General features: G+C 37.4%; 1 protein-coding gene across 1 annotated transcript in view; it reads left to right on the top strand.

Annotated features, from left to right (window-relative positions):
• The window catches only part of LOC122824557 (sodium/hydrogen exchanger 9-like), a 69,045-nt gene that overhangs the window by 9,534 nt on the left and 39,408 nt on the right, over positions 1-20,103 (top strand). The window contains exons 5-9 of the mRNA XM_044105361.1: positions 1,297-1,412; positions 7,567-7,672; positions 11,776-11,914; positions 13,328-13,433; positions 18,274-18,362. Of these exons, the coding sequence (XP_043961296.1) occupies positions 1,297-1,412; positions 7,567-7,672; positions 11,776-11,914; positions 13,328-13,433; positions 18,274-18,362 (556 nt within the window). The remainder of the gene's footprint in view (positions 1-1,296; positions 1,413-7,566; positions 7,673-11,775; positions 11,915-13,327; positions 13,434-18,273; positions 18,363-20,103) is intronic.

Below are 20,103 nucleotides of genomic sequence, written 5' to 3'. Positions count from 1 at the left end.
TGACCAACTCAACTTGTCGATTACATTATTAGTAGTTTGAAGCAGAATTTGAAACTGAAGCTAAAATTCTCTTAAGTCCACAGCCTTTGAAATATTCTATACTGGGTTAATAAATTTTGAAATTGGCTAAAAAAGAAACCCAATAAAACTGCAGTAACTTCACTTTACAGCCTGATCCAGAAAAGTGAGTTTAGTTTCTATGATTTCCAAACAGTAAGTGTTTCCTCTTCTTTTCTGTGAGGTTTTTCTTCTCAAACTGATTCAGTGCCACTGGGAGGTAAGCCACTTACCACAAACCCTCCCTGTGCCGCACGAGGTTTGAGCAGCTGATATTTTATTGAAACACCTGTGTGGAGTTTGCAAACCCATGTTTAAAACCTGCATTCAACCTTACATTTAGATGGTATAATGCAAGCTACTGGTCAGTGGTATTGCTTGTAATGTGTCATGTTTGAGAACCTAACAGGAAAATCTGCCTGTTTCTCACTGTGTGTGTGTGTGTGCCTGACTCTAACTGGCATGCTCATACATGTGCATGCACACAAACACCCCACCGGTGGAAACACAATCACCCTAACCTCAAATCTCCCCTTAAGATTCATGAATAAGGCAGCTTATGTTGTTCAACGTGAGGACAGCGCTTTAAATCCTGACCATAGGGACACGGTTGTGTGCCAGCTCCATGGTAACAAAGTGACACTGAGTGCTCCCAAGAAGACTCAGTGGCATATTGATTATTATGGGATGTGTCTTTGCTAACTGGATTAGGACGTAACACAAATCGGTTTTTGATTCAGAAGCTGGCCTGCAGTTATGAATGCTGAATAGAAAAGTTTATTTTTTTCTTTGCCTTCAGAGTGTCTCACTTTTAAAGGCAAGATAAAGCTGGAGACAGTTGGAGTTTGAGATTTATTCTACAAGCTCCAGGGATGATAAGAAAATTCTTTCTCTGTATTATGGTGCTGAGATGCCCTTCACAAGGTCTTCTTAAAGTTTTTTGTTAAAACACTTCACATAGAGAGATTTCAGTTTGCATCCAATTATTGTTTAATTCAAAATTAAACTGCAAATCGTGTCTGTAGACTGACAATAAAAAAAAGGTTGTTTTGTTTATACTATCTGGAAAAGGGTCAATGCACCTGCTGGTTGTGTCTAGCCCCATTAGCCTGACTACTTGAGGTGGGGGTAGCCCTGCTGTGTTTAGTAGGATGACTGATAGGATTGCACCTCCTTGCCCTTCCAAAAAAAAAATGACCGCAGTGTGTTTTTCTCCTGTCTGTTTGATCCCAATACCAGGGCCCTTGTCTACGGCTTCACCAGACTCATGGTGCTTCTGAGACGAGCAGCAGATGGAGAGTTCTCCCTCACTGACTGCCTCCTGTTTGGTGCAATCATGTCAGCCACTGATCCTGGTAGGTGACCTCCTGACAAAATTTTCACATAAAAGTTGTTTTCCTTTCTACCAGCAGAACTGATCTGGCTTCATGCAGATACACTCCACACATCCCACACAGCAAGTGCTTTATATGAAAAGAGAAAATGATTCATTTTAAATATGTAAAACAAAACACTTTTATAAGAAAATCAAGATCTATTATATGTTATAACACTTTACATTATAAATAATCCATTGAACGAAATCGATTCAAATGCTGTAGGAATAAACAACAAACAAACAATAAAAACTGTAACCTACTGCAAAATGAGATGTTAAGGGCTCCCAAACACTGGACTTAATGTGTCTATCTGTGTTAGTGCAATCTTCCTAGAGAATCTATTGCAGAAATAAAGCAGATAGCAAATTTGTTGCAAAAAATAGAACAGATTGCTCTCCTATGTGAATTTCTCTCTGTGTTCTGTAGGACATGTTAAAGCATTATTCAATGAAGTGACTGTGACAATGATGAAGTTCTTGCTGCAGATGAATTATTTATACCAATAAGTGATCTTGGTGAGCATAGAAGGGAGGATTTAAATTGTGGTTCAGCTAAGAGGCAATACTTTTCAATGCCATGCTGTGCTCATTCGTTTTGACCCCAGTGCACTTGTCACTTTGATTAGACTCAAACTGAATGCCTAAAATTACAAGGCCTATAGGTTCTGTATTGTGCTGTCAAAATATAAACTCAAACCCCAGACCTTCTGATTTTTAATTCAGCTTTTGAATGTGCATCCTGCATATGTTGGCTTAAATTTGTGGCCTTCAAGAAGATTTAACAATTAAGCAATACTGCAAGCTGGCTATAATGAGATATTACCTAATTAAATAAAACAAGGAATAAGAGCTTTCTTACCTCTTAAACATTCTCTACATTTTAATGGGATTTTATGCAATAGTCCATCACAAGCTATTGTGTAATGAAGAAGTGGAATGGGAATGAATCATAATTTTAAAACGTAACTGATCTTCTCCAAACGTAAATAGAAAATCACACAAATCCAAACAAACCAGGACATGGCTGCTCACATAATGGTAACTCTAGAAAAGCTGCAGAGATCCATATTCAGGTGGGAGGATCAACAGGACAGCTATTTCTGCTCTCAATAAATCTGCTTTTTATGGAAGAGCATCCCACCGGCATAATGCTTGGCTTAAAATTCAAACCGCACATCATTTTTAATACGCTATCCGCACAGAGAAACTCGGTACTGACAGCATCATGGTGAGGGGAGGGAATATGGAGTTAATGGGAAGATGAGTTGAGCTACATGAATACTTTTGCATGGTCTTTTATCTTTACATAATAATTAGTTTAAGGCAATCTAAGGTTCAGTAACATCTAGCCATGATGTTTTAGTAAATTTATTTAAAACTCTTAAAACAAATTCATGCAGTTACAAATTTTTCAATATTTTCCTAGCTTTTGAAAGTTTAACTTTTCTTTTTGACATTTACTATGCATGAGGCACCTTTGTTTTAAGAGTAAACTATGGTTTATGAAGTCGGTTTTACACTGTGGTGTCTGAGAACTTTAGTTCAGCTGAGCTAATTCTTAATTGTGTGACTGTTGCAAGGCAAAAGACTTCTTGACATACTGCTTCTTGAATACATTTTTAAATCAAATTAACATTTATCTACAGTTTTGATAAGTTTGAACAATGATAAATAAAATCCTGTCACTGTTTTTTTCTTACCATATATGAAAAATGACACCAAGAACTGACAAAGTGAGCTGTTTAAAGTTGTTGTGCTGTCTGTATAAAAATATGTTATTAATTACTTTTTAATTTCCTAAAATATTGTGCTGTTGAGTTTTATGCAATCAGTAGAGAATAAGTGGATCACATTCTGTGATGTCTCCTGACACCAAAGCAGCACTCCTCCACTACCAGCATGTAGTCTGGTTTTAGCACAAACTTGCACCACAAAACTAGGTCCAGTAGTTAAACGTTTTTTAACATACATAAATAATCCATTAATTTAGCCTTGAAACTAATAATAAACTGTAAACAGCCTTACACAAGTTTTCAAACACTTGGCATAGATTTTAGCATTTTCTTCAAAACTAGTGCCTGATTAGTTTGTGGTAAAAGATTCTCCTTTGGTTAAGAATAAACATAATATTGAAAAAGGTTCATAGGGGAGAATTAATACCTTAAATATTTTGTTGGCAGTAGGAGCAAATACACATTTAAATTTACTTCAAATGTCATGGAAAGCCTGCTTTGATGCTCCTTTTTAGTATGCATGATTTGATTTTACGAAATAACCAGTTTTCTACTCAGTCTAACTATTCTTCCCCTATTTAAATATAGGACCAATAGTTCAGATCAAAAAGTGGGAGGCCTGCTGTGCGGCATTTATAGCTTGAGGGGTGGTTACTAAAGGTCGGTGAAATTCTCACTTAACATGAGTATTTTGCAGTTCCTTGGTTCTTCCTTTCATCTTAGAGTTTGTATTTTTGAAATTCTCCTCACATGAAAGAGTGCACACATGCATTTTTGTCTGGGCACTGCAGGGCACAGCAGACTTTAAAGTAATGCCAAATTGTAAAATTTTTTAGCAGTACAAATATAGTTTCCCTTATTGGTTATTACTCCTTGAAATAGATTTTTGTTTTGTTTGCCAACAGACAATCATCCCAAGCCCAGTTCAAACCTGGCCAAAAAACAAAAGCAGAAAAGGATTAGATCCTTACATTTTATTAACATTTATGAAGTGTGTCAAAAAGCTCGTATTTATGACATTATCAGTCAGAGCTTCACAAATTATAGCAATTTTTTTCCACTGTTTATTTTGTATCACTTTCAGCATCGTCTGCCTAATTTACTCAAGTAAACAAGCAGATCTTCTGCTATTTTGCTTCACATCGTCACAACCTTTGTGACAATGGATGCTAAACATCTACATCCGGGATAATTTGACCTGATAAGACTTCTTTCGACCCTCTCAGCTGTGTTATGTTGGAGATAATTGTATACTGTCTACCTCATGGTGTTGCTGTGGAAACTGACAAACACTTGACAGCTGTAGGACTGGTTGCCATGACTACACTGCCACCCTCCTTGTGTGAGAGGAGATGATAGTTTCTTTCTTTTTTTTTTTTTTTCGTCGGCGTCTTCTTGTTTTTGTCTAGCAGCGCAAGTGTTACACAACATGCTCGCACCAGTCAGGCATTATGGGACCGGGAAGATGGAACAATCCTTACTCCAGGCCCTGAACTCAGAAGAACTCTAAGCTCATCAAAGACCAAAGAGCCAGATCTGTCAAAATATATCTGGCGGCAGTTGTCTCGCTATTGTCACTCTGCTCATTTCCTGTCTTTTTGCCCCTTGCTGGCCTGTCATTTCCCACAGGGCCAAACAATACTGTTAGAACTGACTCTTTATTCAGATCACAAACTTCACTAAGGCTAATTCTGTGGATTACTTATGCACTATGGTCCCATCAAATGGGATTTGAATCCACTTGGAGCCTATATCATCTTAGAAATCATTTTATATATTACCAGCGTAGTACTATAGTAGGTCACATGGATCTGCATCCAATGTAATAGTAGTCTGAAATGTAATACTACGTTATTTGTATCACAAAACTTTTATTAAAGGATATATTTTACAGTTGATGCATTGTAGGAGATTAACCAACGCATTATGAAGTGTACAGGCAAGTCTAATTAGGGTCAAGATTCCTTCTGAAACAGACCATATATATATATATATATTTGTACTGCTAAAACTCCCTGCTTATGTAGCTGTGGGCTACATAAGCAGGGAGGCTTGTCAGAATTGATGGGAAGATGGGAACAAGGCTGTTAGTAGATCTATTACAGGTTGCAAAAGACTTAAATTAGTCCAGAGACTTATTTAAGATGTAAAGCCATTTGTGCATGTTGTCAACAATGCTCTCTTAAGACAAACTGTGCTAAAAATATATATATAATTCCTATTAGATTTCTTCTTCATTAAGCACACTGTAAGCTCAGACCACAGTTGCCAAGAGAAACATCTTTTTGGTTTAAACATTGTTTATATTTTACATCTGGATACCTAACATCATTATTCAAGACACACCCATGTGGGTATCTCAAATATGTACCAATGAATGTCAAGCAGCGAGTGCATCTTATCAAAGCAGGGAGTTGTTTGCCAGCAGTTCATCCACATCAGGTTGTAATTAACTTTTTCTGCATGTTTTAATCAACTGATTCTAAAGCTCAAGCCTTCCTTCCTTCTTCCACTAGCAGCATCCTCTTATTCCAAGACTGCTAGCTGTTGTAAAGAACACATATATATTCATGCTTTGCAAGTAGCACCGCAATGTAGAACAGAAACCTGTGCCCCTCTCATAAGAAGAAAAGTGTAACACGCTGTCGTCAAGATAAACACTATCAGAACATCTGTTGTTTTGCAGTATCACTTTGTTGCCAGTAGGTTTATTTTATTGCATTTTTAAGTTATGTGTTCTAATATCCAAACACATTTGAAATGTTGACAAAGGACCATTAATATGCAACCATGATATTATTTTTGAGAAATTATTATAAATCAACCACAAACGGCATTCGTTAGCAATACTAAGCCTTAAGTGTTCTGTTCACACAGCAGATCTTGATGCGCAACTCTAATTTTTTTTTGCATGGTTTCTGTTGTTGGTTTTTCAAACTATGCCATACAAGTAAGGTATATATATATATATATATATTCTCTGCATATATAAGTTTTCTTTTATTTCTATATATATTTGTTTTACATACGGGTACTCTTGGTGAAGGTATCTGGAGTATTTTTTTTATTTTTAATTTACCTTAATATATATATATATAATATATATATATATATATATATATATATATATATATATATATATATATATATATATATATATATATATATATATATATATATATATATATATATATATATATATATATATATATATATATATATATATATATATATATATATATATATAGTACAGATCAAAAATTGGACACAACACACAGTTGTGTCCAAACTTTGGTCTGTACTGTATATATGATTAATTATATACAGTGAGAGATTCTATTTATGAGTAGATTTTAATTTGCCACTTTAATGCATCAGTAAATGTCAACATTAAAGAATAAACGGACCAAACTCATCAACAGATACTATAGGAGAATAACTGGTCCAACGATTTCTTGGTACTTAAACATAATTACTAGACTTTATGATGGTGTTACGGCCGGTGGCCTTGTATGTTTCTTTTGTCTCTTTCTTTTCTGTATATCTGCAGCTTTCTAATGAAATTAACTCTATTGGGAACTGGCTGCAGCCCTAATCCTCCTGTGCCACTCCCTGAGGTCTGCAGCAGAGCTGATTGGCTCACCAATTATCAGCTCCACCAATCCTTGATGAGGCCTCCCTTTTTAAAACCCAAGACTTCCTGGGAGAAGGCACGGCTGATTCTTTACTGAGACAGCTTGCCACTTTGCTGGGTGGTTGACTGTGGTATACTGCATTGTCTTTGTGTGAGCTTTTATAAATCTTTGTTACCTGTGATAGTCCCTGTATGTAAGCTTATAGTAGTCTACTAGAGTTTTGTTGTTTGTCAACCTTAGGTTTTGGTTCTGTTTTGTTTGGTTAAGATCTTTGGTTTCCAACTCTGGTTGTTTTGTGGACATTGTTTTATTCAGTGTTTTGTTTTTGGTTATCACACCTTAACCTTTGATTGTAAAGGTTTTTTTTTTCTACCTTTTTATTTTGTTAAACCAAACAATAAATCCCAAACTGAAAAACCTTAACATCTAGGTTTCTTTAATGTTACTTCTCCTTCCCCCTGGCTGAGCTGGGTCGTAACAGATGGAACGTGTTTTTCTCTGATCTTTGCCTGAACACTATTTGCTTTGTTAGTGTTTCAGACAACTTCTCTTTCCTTATCACAGTAATGTGACATTTGCCATTAGTTTTTATTGTCAAATTGTGATGTTACCGCCCTTGCTCTTCTCTGCTTATTGCAGTAGAGTTCCCGAATTTCACTGCATCTTTGCAGAGTAATTTAGTTAATTACTTTTTCTCATTACGCTTGTGTTGTTTTAGTGTCCTGCAATCTTTAAGGGCAGCTTCTGTTTTGTTTTTTTAAAGTCTCAGTCCTTGGGCTATTGTCGGACCTGCGTGTGGATTCGGATTTGCACACCCTGCTGTTTGGCGAGAGTGTCCTTAATGATGCCGTGGCCATTGTCTTGACACAGTAAGTATCTCTCTGTGTTCGTCTTTGCCCTTTGAATGAGTAAGTTTCCCAGTTTAATTGTGTGGGTGTGAGGAATTTGCCAGCTGGCAGCGTGGAGGCGGACACGTAGCGGTGGAGGAAAATTGAATGAAAGCTGCCAGCTGTACAGGAAAGGTGTGATTAGGTAAAGGAGCATGACCGCCTTGATGGTATGCTGTGGGCTACATAAGCAAGTTGCCTCTAGCGATGTCAGCATCTCGTTAAAGAAGTCAGCTCCTGGAGTTACAACACACTCCCAAGATAACAAACCAGGCTTATGTATGTGGTGTTAAATTCAGGCTAAACTCGGAATAAAATCAGTGCAAGCTCAATGCATTATCCATTATAACCTTTCCCTTGTCCATGCAGTACAATCCTCCCATTCTTTTCCGTCTGCTGTCCCATCTTTCTCTTGTACCGCTCTCAAATAGGCATTCAAATCCTTGGCAGGGATTGTCTGGTATATTTATACAAAGCCAGTTTTAAAGATATGCAAACAGATGGCCAATTGGAGATAGAAAGAGTTCATAATTCACATACAGAGAAGTATAAAATTAATGCAATCCATTTAGATTATTGTGGATAAGGAGTTATCACAGTATACGCTGCAGAGCACTGCAAGGAGCCACAGCATCTTCCCAGACAAAGCTGCATAGTGCCACATTTGTTTGTAAAGTGGCGCCACTGTCCCTCATGCCACCTCTTGTCACTTGACTGCTTTGCTGAGGCTCCTCCGGACAAAGCTGGACCTTTTTACCAAGTTGTGTCGATTCCTGGCACCGGATTTCTAACGAGCTCGGGAAGCAGCTCAGCCGTACGCTGATGCGCCCTCTTCCAGGCGTGTTACCGCTCCCACCCTTACCGCCAATCAGGCAGGTCTGGCATTTAAGAAATGTTGAGGTTGTGGCCGAAAGTGAGCCTCAACAAACCTTTGAACACAGTCTTTAGTAGTGTACACTAAAGAAATTGACTTCCGGCTAAATTAAGTGTGCTAACGTAATCGGAGTCTTTATTTCCACAGAGGGGGTAATAGATTTTCTCTTTTCATTTGCAGAGCTCATTAGAGACAACTTGATTGATTTCTCCCCTCCTGCTATGGAGATGAAAAATGCTGTGCTGTTACTGGCTCATTTCAACTTTAAGCTACTAGTCAGACCTTTCTGTAAAATATATAAAATCAATCAAACCCATATTAGGTATTTTTGTCCCTTTTAAAATAACATGGCATGGTAAGATTTTGTGCTTTTTTTTTTTTTTTTTTTTGGCTGTTAAGCTATAAATGTACTGAAGGAATGTAAAGTCAACCCTCCCAAAACCCAGCTTCATGCATATTCCTCTGATAACTTTGCATAAGCCTTAAACTAACCGATCAATATTTTAAAAAGCATTTGATTTTAAATTTTTCCCTCTATATTTACATGGTTTTAATTAAATTCCTTATTCTCAAATGTCAACTTGTATGTATGACCGCACCAAAATGATTAAGCCATGTTCAAAAACACCACACAGGTGTTTTAAGGAAAACTTGATTAAAAAACATTCTACCAGGGATTTACAGAACAGAATTCTGTGACAGATTTCTACTTCCAAAAACATCAAGCTTCTGATGTTTTCGAAAAGCTCTGACCACCCAATACAAGTTGTGAGTGAGTCAGGGAAATTTCTCTTCAAGAAATAAAAGGATATGAGAACAGCAGTCAAAATATACAGAATCTAGCTCACTATTTTAATGTGATGCAGAAAGAATACGGCATTAAAAATGAACATGAAACAATCAGCCAGAAAATTTTGAAAAGGAATGAAACAGAATTTTTCTACAAGTTGAACCTTTGAAGGTTGTTCTCTATGCCATTCACGGCTGCAGCACTTATGACTTGGGGGACATCAGAGTGAAACTTTGACTTTAAAGCTTAAGTTTGAAATATACTGTTTCTGAAATGCTTCAGAATCAACCTAATTCTTTTCCAAATTTCAGTCATTAGCCAAACATCAATGTCAGCAAATGTTAGCTGATAGGATAAGTTTTTGATGCCTCTTGTGATGTCATGAACTCAAATACAAACAAACCAGTGTTAGTTTTCTTACTGTAGTTTTAGGAATTCCTGCAGCAGAAATCCATACTTCATTACTGATTCTTCTTGCTTATGTTTTTATTGTTGGCATACATTTCTAATAAAAATATACACTACAAAAAAATCCTGTATACATTTTTATCTATTTTTAAGGCCCTTTACTGTGCAGATTTTTGTGATTAGTAATATGAGACTTTTTGTAAGTTTTAGCTAACTCATGAGTCCCAACAGTGTTGCTATATGTGGTCTGCTGTTTTAATGTAATCATGTCATTCCACAAATGCAGCCGCCTCTCTCGGTTACTTGCATGGCTGCTTGTCTCTGCATGCTTCACAGCTGTCGCCTCCTTTCCTCTCTCACACACACCCACGCACACGCCCACCTACACTCACACAGGCAATCAGATAATTTTTCTTTCCCTCTTTCTTGCCTGCGAGGGTTATTGTGCACTTGGTGACTTGCATGTTGAAGTCCCCCATCACTCCAACAGAGTAAATATGATAGCAGCACGTATAACGTTATGCTGCTATTTTTATGACCAGCAGCAGTGTCCCCCTCCTCATTTCCAACATTGCTCTGAAGTGTTTGTGAGAAAAATCATCTGGAATATGTTGTTTTTCTGAAGCAGATTATACTTCCTTAGGCCATTTGTATTTAGAAGTGACTGCAGGAAACTAAACTTGGAGGGCTTTGCTCAGCATATTGACGTTGGAAATGTATACTCTCTGCTGCAGACTGCTTCACACATAGAGACCATTGAGTAATTTTTCTAATAACTGCACTTGACTCAGACCACTAAACTATATTTTTACATTATAATGGAGCATTTACAACAACCATATTTTACAGTACCTTTATAAACTTTCTGACTTTTACATGTTTTTTCACATTAAAGATATAAGCTCCTCTGTGTTTTTAGCTAATTTTGTGATAGGCCAAAATGACTGTAGCTCAGTTATTTGAAGAAAAAAAGAACAGTGTCTGGGCCACTCACACATGATCTCACACATGATTGATCAAAATTAGCAGTGTCAAATGCAATCACAGAAGGAGTCAAAACATGAAACATGGATTATGTCACTGGGATATATAATTAAAAAATATTTTTATGCAAGCAAGAAGCTTGTTTCTAATCAATGGAAAGCTTTAAATTCCTCTAGGTGGTAAGTTAATAGTGACCCAAAGTTTTAGCTCCATCTTTATTTATCTTATTTATAGACAGACAGACAAAGTTGAAACCAGATGTTTACATACACAGAATAAAAAGACACAAGCACATTTATTTCTCACTGTTTGAAGTTAAATCAGACCAAACCTTTCTTGTTTTAGCTTAGTTAGAATTACCAAAATTATTTCTATTTACTAAAAAGACTGAAAATTAGGCAAGAACATTTTTTAGTAGTTTGTAATTACTTGGCAATACGGAAAGTAGCATAAGCTTTCTTGTTGTATCTAACTCCCAGAAAGTGAAGCTTGTGCAGCACTGTCTTCAGCTGAAGTAGCCATTGCGGTACATTATAAAATATGTAGTGTTACTGGTGTGAGCACTATCTAACCTTGTGGTGGGCTATATTTGATCTATGAAATAATCTGCCTGGATTTGGCCTGTGAGCTTTGACCTTGACGTCTGATCTAAACCTTTCGATTGTAGCTCTCAGGCTGAATTCATTGTCCTGCTTGAAGATGAACATTAGACCCAGATTCAACTCCTCTGCCGCCTCTCACAGGTTTTTATTTACTCAATTTGCTAATTAGGTAACTTCTCAAGGCAAGTGGTTGAACTCTATTATATTTTGGGATATGGCAGTGAAATGGAGTGAATACAAATTCCCAGCACACCTTTTAAGAGTTTAACTGGTAAAATGTATGTATAATTTCCCTTCCATTTACCAATTATGCATTAGTTTCTGTTAGTCTACCCCATAAAATCACATTAAATTAAAGTTTGTGAAAAAGAAAAAGTTCACTACATTTTCACTGCTTTAATTTCTCCTTGCATCTTTTTTCTTCCAGTGCCATCACCTCCTATGACCAGATGGAAACAGGAAACGTCTTTCAGACACCTGCCTTCTTCCGCTCTGTTGGTTTCTTTGTAGGAGTGCTCATTGGCTCCTTCCTTCTTGGATTCATATTCACAGTAATAACAGCCCTCATATCCTTTCATCCCCTCCTCTTCCCTCCACCCCAGACTCAATTATCACCTCGGCATCCGCTGCAGTAAATCTACTTCCTCGGCTCTGTAACTGCCCCCCCTAACAAACCCAGTGCTGCACCCCTTCATCAGCAGAAGTAACAGAATGGGGTCTAAAGTGCTGCAGTGGGTTTGATGGTCTCAGAGATGTCGTGAATCACACCAAAAGCGTGTGATGAAATTTCGACTGGTGAGGTTGTCCTGCATCTTTCTCTCTCTCTCTCACTGATCTTTAGTTAATTAGACTTTAGAGTAAAACATGTAGAGGTGTCAAGTGTGGTGCTCATTTTTTTATGTAAAGGGACTGATGTTTGTGCGCAGGACACCAACAAATTTTACTTTTTATTAAAATTTAGCTGACAGCAGCCACAGCATAGTATTTTCCTTCATGCCCTCTGTTCAAACACAAGGTCCTTAAAGACTGCTTACGGCAAACATAAAGTCATTAGCACATCCATATGTTTTGTTTTTAATGCTACAAGGCATCATGAGGGAAATAAGCAGTTATTATCTTATTGTAGTCTCAATAACAGAGATCCCAGTCTGGGTTGCACTTAACAAGGAAATGTAAGGAGCTCATCTTTGAGATTTAAATTTCAGACCTGAAGGAAGCTTCGTCATTAACATTATAGTTGCTGCAGATTTAGTTGCTAAAAACACCTCATTATTACCAGCTTCCTACCTTCTCTTTTAGACCGCAGTCATCTCTATAATGCCTACTCTGAGACACTCTCACAGGTGTGTTGTATCCTGTATCTCACTATATCCTGAAAAGGCTGTTCTGTTTTACACAGAAACAGTATTCACAAAGCAAAGCTTAAGCTTCCATCAGCTTGCCAGGGAGGTTTTATTGTATTTATAGTGACATGAGAGGTGTTGATCTGGTGGAAGAAAATCGTTCTTGATTTGATGAAATAAAGTTTTAAACAGGATATTTTGATTTTTCCATTAGAGAAGTAATGATAAAATCTCATGTGCAAATGAAGAGCTTGGAATACTCAAATATTCATGTAATTAGTTGAAACACAGGCTTTTGGGAAGCCCATTGTTTGCTTCTGTGAAAAACCAAACACATAGATGGCCAGGAAATGTAGATGCAGCATATGTGGGGAAGTGATGTAAAGAGTGGGGGGGGGATTCTCATTCAGGCCCTGTTTTTATTGTATATGGCAGATCTCCAGGCTTATTGAGCACCTACTGCATTGGCTTGTCATTTGTAGGTACAGCACTGCAGTAATTCTCAGCCTCCTGTCTGCTGCATTGGAATGTACATGTACAAACTTGTACTGCAGATGCACCAGAAACTTTAGCTTATCGGAAAAGGTATAAAAACTGCATGATTATCATCTTGTAAATCTTTAACACTCTCCCCACCTCACCAAACTCACCCGACTCCATGAGAATCCTCTGCTGGAAACATCAATCTTCTTCTTGCTGTCCTGGAGCAGCTTCCTCTCAGCAGAAGCCTGTGGACTGTCAGGTGAGCATTTCTTCACTTCTGTTACTCGTGTGTCTGTGACCATATCAGAACTGTGTTGGTGGCTGACTGCTGAATAAAATTCCTTTCAGTGAGTCTCCGCCTTCACCACCCCCCTAAATACATCTCCCACCCCTACCCCCAGGCATCACTTCTAAGCTGCATGCACTAACTTGCATGCGACCCCTCGGCATCAGTCGCACAGGCAGCTGTTTGGTTGGCATGTTCTGCTGCCACATCAAGGGAAAATCTGACTGTGCATACTCAAAGGTTTAAAAACAGTGCCAACTTTATAAATCTCCAGTCCAAATCAGAGTCACTTGGTTTTTTTTTTTTAATACAGAAGTCTGCTCTGCACCTATTATACCTCTCTGCAATAAAACTGATGTATTTTACTGGGATTTTACGTGACAGACCAAAACATAGTAGTACATAGTTGTGAAGTGTAAGGAAAACCAAACATGGTATTTGTATTAGGTGTCACTGAAGTGAAGCCTAATAGAACCACATTTTGCTATATGTCTTTTTGGCACCTGAAAACAGCAAGTTTCAAGTGTTATCGCAGGTTCTCAGTTGCAGTTAGTTGTGGATTTTGACTGTATCATTCTAGAACAGGGGTGGGCAATTAATTTCTTCAGGGGGCCGCATGAAAAATATGAAATATGTTGGAGGGCCGATCCAGCAATGACTCAAATTTAATCTTGACTCATTATTCATTTTCTCATACCTCTTGTTGTAATAAAATATTTAAATCATATTCTTTTGTTAAGAAGAATATTCAGTAAAAATTAATAAAAATAAAAAAACAATTTGTGGTTTGGCTGAAGTGAGAATTAACAAATTAATAGTTAAAAAAAATATCGTCATCACATCTGAATTTATTTTTAACTTTTTAATCTCTCCACAATTGAAATGGTGTGTGTTATATTAATCAACTGATCAACTGCATATATGAGCAATAAATGGTTTTAAGTGTTGGAAAAAGCCTGACGAACAGATGAGCAGCTGGGCAGTGTCCCGTATGTCACAGCTCTCATCCAAAGCCAGGGAAAAATACCGGTACTCAAAATCATTCACGCTGTCTTTCAGTTGCAGCACCAGCTTCGTCGCGATGTCCTCAATCCTTCTCGTTACGTTTGCGGCGGGAGAGAGAGATGTTCTCAAAAGCGTCTTTTTTCTCAGGACATATTAGCACTGCTTAATGTACTCTCCGTCAGAGAAAGGTTTGCTCTTCCTAGCAATCTTGTGGGATATGACAAAACTTGCCTTGACTGCAGCTCCTCTAGATGCCAGGCGTTTTGTAAAAAGTGTTTGTTGAGCTTGCAACTTGGCTACGAGTACAGACGACTCAGTGACGCGCTCTTTCTCTGAAAAGTTCTTGTATCTCTTCTGTGTTTGGTCACGTAGTGACGTGAATATTATATTCCTTTAACACAGCCTCCTGCGCACCACAAACTAAACACACGGCCTTGCCTTTGACTTCAATAAAGAAATATTTCGCTGTCCATGCCTTGTTAAAAATGCAGAATTCGGAATCAACTTTTCTTTTTTTACCGTGAGATGACATTTTGTGGGGATCGTGTATTCGGCTGCTAGCATCACTTGTTGTTGCTGTGCGTTAGCATTTATGTACGTGCATTCATAAACGGTGCGTCAAGCCCTTTCAAAATAAAAGACAGCTGTGTCGCATGCACTCGAAAATACGGTGTTTTGTTTTGACTGGGGGGGGGGGGGACGCGGGCCGGACAGGGATGCCCAACGGGCCATATCTGGCCCGCGGGCCTTAAAATGCCCAGGTCTGTTCTAGAATATGAAGATGCTTTGACTTAAACCATCCTATCACTGTAGTTGTGTGATTAGTGTTGTTATCCTGCTAAAAAATGAACCTCCAGCCCAGTTTCAAGACCCTTACAACTTCTAACAGGTTTTCTTGAGTTACTTAGATGTAGATGTTCATATATATATATGTCTTGGTGGGTTTGCAATGTACCAATACTCTGTTTTTGTTCAAAAGATGGGCTATTGTATTTAATGTATCTCTTCTGTTCTCTGTCTGGCATGTTTCTTTGACAGGTTTCATGATGCTTTTTGCTCACTGGTGTTCTCTAAAAAGCCTCTGAGGCCTTTAAGAACAGCTAGTTTTTACACTAAGAAGTTACACACAGCTGTGCTTTATTTATTAAATATCTGTCTTTTATAAGGTTCCACTTGATTTCATTTAAGGCAAAGATAAAAAGCATCCCCTATTTCTCAGAATTTTATTTGTGAAATATATCAAGAAGGATGAATGCTTTTGTAAGGTACTATGTAAAAATTAATCACCAAAAATTCTTGGATTATTAGAAAACTATATCACACATTCCAGTCTTCATGAAATGCACTCATCTTCTTTGTGGTCAGTATATATAAATGTAATAATTTCACATCAGTTTTGTTCTGAGTGTTAATGCAAGTTATCCTCAAAATCTACTCTAATGTAAATTTGATTTGGTTTAACGAGGGGCATTGGAACAATATGTCATTCTGCTTTGGAATTGTTAGTGTGTTGCATTTGGAAGATTAAGTCTTGGCTTTGTTGCCAGATATTGTCTTCGTCTACGCTGACCACAATAATGGGGCTTTAGAATATTAATTTAGTATTTGTATTCAACAAACACTGTGGTCTTGTTCCTCCTGCTGTGGCTTTAGCAGAGGGATACCACTGAATCAGCGGACAAGCTTGCTCTTGCTTGGGAGTAGTCTCTGTGGCCTGTGGAGGAAGAGAAGATGGCTTCTTATGAAATAGCTTGACCTTTATCTATTTGGCCCTGTTTATGAAGAGCACCATCCTGCATACTGCCCACCGCAGAAACGCATATGTTATGCCAGTGGTTCTTATAATGCTTCTTAAGATATGAGGAAATTCTCCATTGAACAAGAAAATGGAAATTTTATTAGGTGTTTTTTTTTTTTTTTTTTTTACCACTACAAACTGGGAACTACTCTGTCCTTGTTAATGAGCTTAATGTAATAGTCATCACAGAGGGCTGCAGAGACTCTATCTCGTTCTCAGGATGAATAAGCATGAGTTGAGTGGGAGCTGGTCGTTCTCCCTGGTGTTGTCTGGTTATTGAAGCACTTTCTGTTGTTGATAATTGCTTCAGTTTAGGGTAGGGCGATACCTAATGACCCTTAACTCTACAATTATTAATCTTAAACCCTTTGCAGCTCTTCATTGTAGGATACATGTAATCTATTTCCAAATTGCCTCCTTGCTTTTTTGTAGATGGTGGATGAAATGTTACATCGGCCAGTGTTAAATAAACCAATGAGGATGGTAAACTAAAAAAGGATCAAAAAGCAAAGCAGAATTCTGGTTGAAAACATATTCTGAACACGGATTGCTGAAAGTAGCATACAGCGGCAGGTCAGTGTGTGATGATTTTATGGTGGCTGGTAAATAGAGAGTATTTGTCCAGCTTTGGTGATGTGCTATGTGCTCTGTTGGTGCTTTTATTGCACACATCTTGGCCAGTGCAAGTGTTGCTCCCTCTCAGAGTAAATTCACGTGATTCCTTTTTTATGTGATTCTCCCTCGAAGAAGAGAGATGAAAAAAAGTATGAAATTCAATTCCTGCAACAAAACAAGCATGTCCTGTGAAGCAGCAACCTTCTTTCTATGTGATACGCTTCAGATTTCTGTTCATCGACAGGGGCTCTCCGAGTGAAACCACCGTTTTTATAAACTTGTATTGCACTTGTTTTTGCTTTCTATTTTGTCTTTTTTTTTTCTTTGTTCATCTCTGTTCACGACTTATCGAACAAGGAACCAGTATTGAACTGCAATGTATAACATTGGGATGGAAGGACAAATTCCCGGTTATGAAACACCATTACAGACTTTAAACATTTCACAGAGATGTTCAACCCATTATCTCAGAATGAGAGAGTATGGTATAGATGCAAACCTTTCAAGACATGATCTTTCATTTAAGCTTACAGACAAGGAAAGTATTGTTGAGAGAAGCATCAAGGGCGCAGGTAGGTACTTTAAAGGAGCCACAAGCCATTTATTGGATAAAGCAAAACAAATAAGATGCTGTGGTCAGATGTACCAGTGTGGCACACTAATGTGTTTTTTTACAACATATTTATAATCCTTTCTTGTTTTCATTTACATTTACAGTTATGCATAACTTTGTGTTGATGTGTCACTATCACAATACCCAATTAAATACATTGGTGTCTTTGGGATTAATGCTTTTGCATGACACTGGAATATTTGAATTAGATAGAGATCTTATTTTAGTAGTGAAGATGAAATTTGAACATGCATTTAGTCATTTTGGCCTCACAGCTAGTCTTCAGTACAGTCCTACAAGATGACATTTATAGAATTAGAAATCTGACCCTTTTAGAGAATGTAATATCTGATGTTTATATGTTTTCATATCCTGACAAATTCTAAGCATTGTATCAGACTTCTGTCTCTATTTTCTCTTTCATCTGTCCTTTGGTTTTCTGGTAGTGGCCTGGTTAATGCCTGTGTGCAGATAAGAGATGCAAGAGCTGTAACTGTCTGAGTAGGATAACATGAAGAGGAAGATTGCACTACCCTATAAATTTCCCTAGAGAACTGTTTGTTATTGTTGCAACTTTGCCAGACCCCAGACCTCTGCAAATCTCTAATCTAATTTCATTAATCTTGGTGTAACAAAATAAAACGCATAAACATCTCTTTTTGTGAAACCACTGAATCTGACCGATCCCCATTATTTTTCCACAATTTGCCCCCACAGTAGATTTATTGCACTTTCAGGAGTTTAATCGACTTCATTTGCACATGTTTTGTTTTGTATTTCAGGCATTGTGGCAGTTCTGTTTTGTGGCCTGAGCCAGGCAAAGTACACAAATCTCAATTTGTCGCACGAGGGGAGTACAAGAACCAAACAGGTATATTTATTTTCAATAACTTCAACTAATCTTATTTCCACTTTCGAGGAACATTTTTCAGTTTTGTTCATTCATACAGTCATTTTGTGCCAGTCTGTTTATCATCTCTGCACGTGGAGTCAGGTATTAATTTCTATTAGTGTTCTGGTCATCCTGTAGATGTCTGTGGGGCAGACAACCCTCCACCTTATCTGCTTATAATGCGTAGCACAGATGGGGGCCAGCACTTCTGATATACTGAGCTGACAAGCTTCACAGTGGAGCAAATAAATCAAAAGTGTACACATGAACTCATCTGTGTATTTATTATGCATTATCAGTGCCACAGTGCAGCTGCTTATCACGGAAAAGCTTTCTAAAAGGTAACACAGTTGAAGACCTCGCCTACAAAGTAGATCTGAACAAAGCAGTGTGTTTACTTGGCAGCATGCCTGTATCCATTATTTCATATTTTATACATGGAGCTCCAGCTGAAATAAAAATGGTACAAAGAGAGCATTTGAATAGTGAGTCGAACATATATTCTTTCACTGGTGCATCTCTGCTCAAAGCTTTTTATAGAAGCTTTAAACCAATAACTTTTTATGTAACATAAAACATTTCTGAAGTAGTGAATAAAAACTAAATGTCTACTTTATTGTTTATCAATAACATAAATTAATGGCTTTATGAATAGACGAATTGAAAAATGTATCTATTTTCAATAGAGGTAAATGAGATCTGTTGGATTTTTCTATCTGGAAATATCAAAAAGCTTAACCAACATCCTGTTTTTTTAATGTCCAACATTATGTCTTTTTGTTTTTCACTTATTTCAACAACCCACCTACTTGCTATAAAACTCTTTTGAGTGTAAACAGAAAAAAGAATTGACTAAAACAACTCAGCCGTTGAACGCAAAAAGCATCATGCCCTCAGGCCACAGATTTCTGCAGCTGCATCCTCAAAGGGAATAACGTCAAAACTGAATATGTCATGTTTGTACAAATCTCAGCTTATTTAGTGAGAAGTCCTTCACTGTCAGACTCACATTGCATCTACATAGCATGCAGACAGACTTCCATAAATACTGATCTGTGGAAGGAGATGAATTGAGGCTTCATCTCAAACACCACTGACACCAAGCTGTTTTCTTGGACTGAAATCCTTTGGTGACTTATTGTTTGATGTTAATGAACATTGAAACAAAGGGAGTTTAGAGGAACTATTTTAGGATGGGTTTATAAAGCGCTCGGGTGTGATGCAAAGAATTTAGCTGACATAAATAAACGTACAGTTGCTGCAGAGAGCCGTTATGAATGTTGCTTTGTGCAACACAGAGACCTTAATAAATGCAGGCAGGCAATCTTAAAACATTAAGCAGACAAAAGAATAATAATAATATCAAAAGTCTACTATTCCATCTCAGCTTTACAATCATTGACATGATGTCACATTAGTTTTATGATTTTAGTGATGCATCTGAAGCATTTTTCCATCATAGAAGAATATCATAATATGGTTTCAGGGTACATTTTCCAAACAAGATTTGGGTCCACCTGTTTGAATATATTGTAGACTTTCTCTAATCTAGACAATGTCAGAGTCATGCAGGCTCAATAGGTACACCCATGTGAAAAAAACATTAATGTATCAACATTTCTAATGTAATAAAAATTATCATATTGATAGAAATAAGAGCTTGAAAACATCTGACTGTGTGTCATTAATCTATATAATGTTTTTCTCTTAGTGAAACAAG

This window comes from Gambusia affinis, linkage group LG21, assembly GCF_019740435.1.
Source record: "Gambusia affinis linkage group LG21, SWU_Gaff_1.0, whole genome shotgun sequence".
Lineage (NCBI taxonomy): Eukaryota > Metazoa > Chordata > Actinopteri > Cyprinodontiformes > Poeciliidae > Gambusia > Gambusia affinis.
The sequence above is the reverse complement of the archived record's forward strand: the minus strand, read 5'-3'. Positions and strand labels throughout refer to the sequence as shown.